Source organism: Toxotes jaculatrix, chromosome 10 (genome assembly GCF_017976425.1).
Source record: "Toxotes jaculatrix isolate fToxJac2 chromosome 10, fToxJac2.pri, whole genome shotgun sequence".
Classification (NCBI taxonomy): Eukaryota; Metazoa; Chordata; class Actinopteri; family Toxotidae; genus Toxotes; species Toxotes jaculatrix.
Window position 1 is genome coordinate 28,686,230 of NC_054403.1, and position 6,797 is coordinate 28,693,026.

Sequence of the window (6,797 nt, forward strand, 5' to 3'; positions counted from 1 at the left end):
ATGATTCAAAGACAAAATAACTGATCAATACTGAAAATATTTGGGTTTCGGATCGACGGTCGAATGAAACGACGCGTCAGAGAAACGGATGTTTTTCACACTGAAACATCAATAACGGATCAATAAAGAAGAATCTGCTGCTGATCGGCTCAAAAGATCAGTCTGAGCTGCAACTGATCAATATCGATCAACCTGTCGATTATTTTATCAATCAGTCAGTGTGGCGTCTGCAAGTTAAAACATGGCAGACAACAAGAGACACTGGATCAATCACTTTATTGATTATCTGAAAAGTTTCAAACTCGTCTGTCCATCTAATCAACTAACTGTTGTCTCAGCTCTGATCAGTTTATCAGCAGCTGTTCAGACGAGCTACACTTCACACAGCTAAACCAATCAGTTCGTTCATCAGCAAATCATCAATACGACCGTGTAATCAGACGCCGAGAACGGCTCTGAGAATCAAACGGACGAGTTTTCCCTCCGTCCCGTCACAAACTCCTCGTCATCGAAGCTGAACTCCTCCCCGATCTCAAACAGGGAGGAAACAGGAAGCGAGGGGTGGGGCCTGCTGATGATGTCACCACAGGGCAGAGAGGTGGCTCCCCCCTCTGACTGGCCCCGCCCGCTGGCAGAAGGCCCCACCTCCTCCTGCTCCTTACAGTCAGAACTGAGGAAATGAGTCCACCTGGAGACTGGACCAGTACTCAAGAGGGGAGGATTAATTCTCTTCTTACTGGGAGGACTGGTGTGGCTCAGACTGGGAGGACCGGTGTGGCTCAGACTGGTGCGGCTCAGACTGGGAGGACCGGTGTGGCTCAGACTGGTGCGGCTCAGACTGGGAGGACCGGTGTGGCTCAGACTGGGAGGACAGGTGTGTCTCAGCCTGCTGGTTCTGGTCCTCATCAGACTGGAGCAGCTTGGCTGCAGAGAGAAGGAGGAGGTTTGGTTCTTTAGAACAGTCCAACGCTTTTTTACTTTGTTAGATTTGTACGAATAAGTCTGTATCACACACGTTCATAAAAAAAGAGGGATAATTTTAACATTAAAAAAAAAACAAGTTTTACAGAGTAAATGATCCGAGAACCATCAGAGAATCATCAGAGAACCTGTCCAGCTGGAGCTGGACACAAAACTTCAAACATGATCCAGCTTCAACTTACCTGGACTCACCTGGACTCAGAGACTGACAGCAGGGGAAACTGTTTGCAAAGTGTCTGTAACTCTGCAGGAGGTTTTAGTTAAAGTTGTTGGTGATGTCAGCATGTTACCTGCTCAGGTGTGTCTGTTGTCTTCCTCTTCCTGTCAGAACACACAGGTGTAAAGGGTTAGGGTCAGAGGTCGTGTCTGAAGGGTTAGGGTAAAACTCAGGGCTGCTCAGATCACAGCACCATGCCACCTGGTTCATCTTATTGATCAGCTATCGATCAGTTATAGATCTGTTATCAATCAGCTATGAATTGGTTACAGATCAGGTGAGACCTGCCTGTGTCTCACTTGTCTATCTCTACAGGTGTGTTTTTTATAAACATGCTGAAAGACAGGTAGGTGGACGGGGCCTCTAACAACATACACACTCTCAAAGGTCACACCTGTCCGTGTTGTTGCCACGGAGCTGCTGTCTGTCCATCAAAACATTCTCCTCCTCTGGCTCCGCCTCCCTAGGTGTGTCCAGGTATTTGCTCCAGCGGCTCACCTGAGTCGGCCTGTCCTGACAGACAGAGCTGAGTGTTCTCACCTGCTCGTCTCTCTCCTCTCCATCTGCCTCCACCTGTTCCCTGTTAACAGACATCAGACAGGTGAGAACACTGACAGGACTCAGAGAAGCTGAAGTGAACTGTGGGACAGCTTGGTTACCATGGGGACCAGGTGTGGCGCTCCTGCTCCTCCATCATGGCTCCTCTCATAGCGTTGAGTTTCTGAACGTGACGTCTGCAGTCGGCCCCGGAGCCTCGCCCAAACTCCTGTCAATCAATCAAATCAATCAGCACCTGGTCAGACCAGGTGATCACACGTGTTCACAGCAACATGCCAACTTAACCTGGACAGTCCAGTTCACTACAAACCGTTCCAGCATAAACCAGTTCAGTATAAGGTTTTCCCTTTACAGACTGAAGTCCAGTTCAGGTCCCTGGACTCACCTGTCAGGGTGTTTGTGTGGATACAGATGCACCTGGACCTCAGGTGAACCGTGAGCAAAATCCAGATCTGACTGCAGAGATTTTCTCTGAACCATAACAACAACAAAGCACTGTGACGTTTTTACAAGGTCTGACGAGTCTGATGATGTCACACCTGTCCTCAGGTCCTCCTACTGAACGTCACATGGACCAAGTCTGTCCCATGTCTCTGGGGTTCAGCCGCTCGTCAAACAGATAAACTGCAGGTTCATATTTTAAATCTAAAAACTTAAAACTCAGCTTTTTCCTATGAAGTCTGGTTCGTCCTGCTCTCCGACTGGTTCCTTCAGCCTGTCTCTCCCACCTGATCCCAGCCGTCCCCTCAGTAAGCTGCTGTCGGCTCAGACCGCAGGGGGACTTCCCATGATGCACTGAGCTGCTCTCAGTGTCTGTGAACCACCCACTTCTTTTTATTATGGTTGATATTATTATACATCTGTGTGTGTTTACCATAGACTGTTTATAAAAATGTTTACATGTGAAGTCACATGACATTTCTGGTGCTGATGTCATCACGTCATGTGGTGCAGTTTATGAAAACACTGAGAGTCTCTGCCGTTAATCCGTTATCGTTTTAATAACTGTGAAAGAATAAGGAGCCTCAGGTCAGCTCAGTCTGTCCCTGTCAAACAAACATCCGTGAAAATAACACGTCACATGACTCAGTTCAGTTTCACGTGTTTAAAGAATCAAAGTGAGATTCTGACCTTGAACAGCGACTGTTTCTCTCCACAAACTTTACAGCTCCACCTGTTCACCTTCTTCACCTGGCAGACAAAACACAGGGCAAACACACACCGAGTCACGTTTTCAGAATAAAAATCACAATAATCAGACAAAAACACACACTCAGCATTTCTCAGGACTTTTAATTTGACGAGGTTTTATTTCTACAGCTGTGACTCAGGAATGATCTGAGGACAGGGACAGAGACAGAGAATGGAGACAGGTGAGGACCATGAGACCTCAAACGGGGGCGGGGTTCGAGTCCAGCAGAGTCCAAGAGACCTGGAACACCTGAGGGGAACACACATCAACACAACACACGGTGTGTTGTGTTGATGTGTGTTGATGATCTTTGTTTATACATTTGGTTTAAAATGAAATTTACAGAGAGAAACAGAGAAAAGAGCAATTTACTCACTGAATTTACAGAAGCACTGACGTGGACTGGAACAGCCTGTCTCTGTGTGTGCCTGTCCGTGTCTGTCTCTGTGTCTCTGTCTGTCTGTGTGTGTGTCTCTGTCTGTCTCTCTCTGTCTGAGAACAGGGTTTATTTGTTTGTATCTGTTAGCCTGTTAGCTTAGCATTCCGCTCAGCAGCAGCTCTGTGAGCGTGTGTGTCCGTGTGTGTGTGTTACCTGTTGAACCTGGAACTTGTCACATCTGAAACACCTGAGCACGTGAAACTCCTGAACCATGACTGACACGTTTCAGACGGATCCCGGTTCCGGTTCTGGTTCCGGTCCTGATGCAGCTGATGTTTCCCGTGATGCAGCTGACGTTTCCCGGGTCTGTTTGATGCGCGATGATACGTTACTGTTTACGTCACAGCGCCAGCAGTGAGCGTGTTACGTCAGGGCGCCCTCTGCAGGTCGGAGGAACAGTTTACCTGTTCAATGTCAACACTCGATCAGAGGGTCAATAAAGTTTATACAATTGTTTTTATGTCGCAGTAAAATCAGACATTCGGTTCAGAAGAAGAAAAACTGCTTCGTTCATCAGATGAACTGTGAGTAACAGTTCATCGATGAATGAATGAATGAATGTCCACAGTCCAGGAAGCTTCGTTTGACTCGTTAATCCGCAGCTGATTAAAAAGCTGCAGCATAAAATCTTCCACTCGGTTTGTTTGTTCTCCCACTAAACATTAGACGTCTGATGGACGTGCAGATCGTGTCTATATTGCGTCCATCGGTCCATGACCCGTTCTGGACATTTACACGACGTACAAACTAGGTCCGATATTTGGACGTGTAGCCACGACTCCACTTGGACGTCAATATGCAGTTCAACATGTGAACGTCGGACTAGGTAACTTTTTTGGACGTCACGTGGACGTCTAAGACAGGTGCAGGGAATTGACATTATTAATGAATATAATTTTTTTTAATGACAAATATCAACATAGTTGTTATCAACATGATTAATGAATACGATTATAGATTATTTGTGATTAAACATTATTTGTTATGTTTTTATTCATATATTTATATGAATAAAAATGTTTATATATATATATATTTATAGAAATGCAACTTGGAAATTAGGCTTCAGAAAATAATTTCATGGTTCATAGGAGCCTTGATTTTATAACTCTTATGACGTCAACCAGTTAACGCCACTCTGATTGGCTGAGGCAGAACGTCGTCATAAGCCAACCAGTAAACGGCACCCTGATTGGCCGAGGCAACACGCCGAGCTTTTGGCGCGATTCTTTGAATTCCATCAACCTTCTCTCAGTCTCTGGTTTGATCTCTGTGGAAGCAAGTGGCCGCTCGGCTCCGTTCAGCGTACATCAAAAACCACCGTTTACCACTAAGTTGAAAGTAAGTTGGTCATGTTTGTTCATTTTATGTTCATGTATGTATTTATAGTGTTAGCTGTTCTAGCTTTGTGGTTTTAAACTACCTAAAACTGCTGTGGCTACAGTTGGCATTGCATGTCATCGTATCAGCTAATGTTAGCTAAACATTGGCCATAGTTTAAATGGAATTGGAATTACTTTTGAAAACGACTGTGCCTAAAATATTCACGTTAGCCGAAGGATTAACGTGAACAAGCATTGTTAAGTCGCTAAGTCACTGCTCACTAACAGAGCTAGGCTGGTAGCTAGCCTAAGCTAAATTCGCTAAGCTAGCAAAAAGAACAAGCTGCGAACTTTATATCTAGCGGCTCCCTCACGGCGGGGATTGCTTTTTACATGCTAGCGAGCCACGAAGATAACATATTTTTGCTTACAAATATGGTGACTTGGTGTACGCTGTCTTTAAAGGTTAAAAATAATATTTAAAGTTCATAAGTTAAAAGTGTTAAAGAGTATAAAAATGTAAAATGTGTATTTTCCTTTGGTTCATGGAAATTGTATCAGAGTGAGTGTTCTGTACTTTTCTTAGTTTTTGGAAACGGCGACAGAGTGAGCGCTCTTTCTGTTAATGTTCCAATTCGCATGTTGGCCGCTCCGCTCCGTTTCTTCAGTCAGTAAGTTCGGTCAGTAACACAGAGATCAGCTCGTAAAGTTGAATGTGGTTGCACACGTTTCAGCCAGGGAACGTACAGAATGTTAGTATTGTGTGTGTGTAGTTTTCAAAGTGGTATGTTTATTGTGTTGTGTTGTTAGCATTGTTTAGTGGAGTTTGTTTGCTAGCCGCATTACATTTTGAGTAATGTCCTGTTGTTTAATGTAAATGTAAATTGTGTATTTATGTACTCACCGTATTTTTGCGTAACGGTACGCGTGGTGAGAGCAGTACAGTATGACTGCAGATTTCCTTTACATATTTCTAATAATTTTTCGTTTTCTGCTCGTGTAGTTGGAGTTTTGAAATTTGATGACACAGAGGATGAAGCAAAGGACCGCAAAGAAGTGGAGGTGGAGGATACAGAGACCGCGGTCAAGCCAGCCGCTCCAACATTTCAGGTGCTCCCGTGTTACAGACTTGTAACACGGATGCGGTTGAGAAAGTCAGAGTTAGGATGCTACAGCGTGGATCAACTTCCGGTTTTCAAAATAAAATGTGGGTTATCGAAAGGCAATAAAGGGGCGTGTGAGAGTGATTCTGTAGCGTTTTTGAACCATTATGTCACATGACATAGAAGCTATTGAAAAAAAAGATGATATATATCAAAAATTGATGATCAGGAGAGTTAAAAAGTAATACAAAAAGGTGTATCTCAACCAGCCAGTGTAGTACTATAACTATACACTTATTTGGAGTCATTAGGTCACATGACCTGGAAGCTATTGAGTTAAAATGCTAATATTTACATTAAATATATATATATATATAAAATCTCAGAAATGTTAAAATGGAATAAAATGGAATAAAAGAATAGTAGCATTTTTGCTCAATAGCTTCCACATCATGTGACCTAATGACTCAAAAAAAGTGTATGATTATAGTACTACTCTGGGTGGTTGAGATAAACCTGTTTTTATTCCATTTTAACATTCCTCAGATTTTATGTAGCTTTTTTAATGTAAATATTAGCATTTTAGCTCAATAGCTTCCAGGTCATGTGTCCGAATGACTCAAAAAAAGTGTATGATTATAGTACTACACTGGCTGGTTGAGATACACCTTTTTTTATTCCATTTTAACAGTCCTGAGATTTTATATACATTTTTTAATGTAAATATTAGCATTTTAGCTCAATAGCTTCCAGGTCATGTGACCTATTGACTCAAAAGACTCCAAATCAGTGTATGATCATAGTACTACACTGGCTGGTTGAGATACACCTTTTTGTATTACTTTTTAACTCTCCTGATCATCAATTTTTGATATATATCATTTTTTTTTCAATAGCCTCTAGGTCATGTGACATAATGATTCAAAAACAGTACATAATCACTCTCACACGTCTCTGCCTTTCAATAACTCACATTTTATTTTGA

General features: G+C 43.0%; 1 protein-coding gene across 1 annotated transcript; it reads right to left on the bottom strand.

Annotated features, from left to right (window-relative positions):
- Positions 1 to 261: 261 nt before the first annotated feature.
- LOC121188013 (MRN complex interacting protein) lies at positions 262 to 5,725 on the bottom strand. The gene is made up of 7 exons (XM_041047497.1): positions 5,614 to 5,725; positions 3,541 to 3,767; positions 2,888 to 2,947; positions 1,858 to 1,964; positions 1,593 to 1,778; positions 1,272 to 1,302; positions 262 to 924 (listed from the first exon to the last, which is right to left on the bottom strand). Exons 2-7 carry the CDS (start codon positions 3,598 to 3,600, stop codon positions 463 to 465), a joined length of 906 nt encoding a protein of 301 aa, XP_040903431.1. The 5' UTR covers positions 3,601 to 3,767; positions 5,614 to 5,725; the 3' UTR covers positions 262 to 462.
- Positions 5,726 to 6,797: the final 1,072 nt, after the last annotated feature.

Excerpts from the sequence above, each read along its gene's own strand:
- LOC121188013 (XM_041047497.1), bottom strand. The coding sequence starts at position 3,600 with ATGGTTCAGGAGTTTCACGTGCTCAGGTGTTTCAGATGTGACAAGTTC. Across the intron at positions 1,779-1,857 it reads CGCCACACCTGGTCCCCATG|GGAACAGGTGGAGGCAGATG; the intron begins GTAACCAAGCTG and ends GTCTGTTAACAG. Across the intron at positions 1,303-1,592 it reads CGTGGCAACAACACGGACAG|GAAGAGGAAGACAACAGACA; the intron begins GTGTGACCTTTG and ends GTGTTCTGACAG.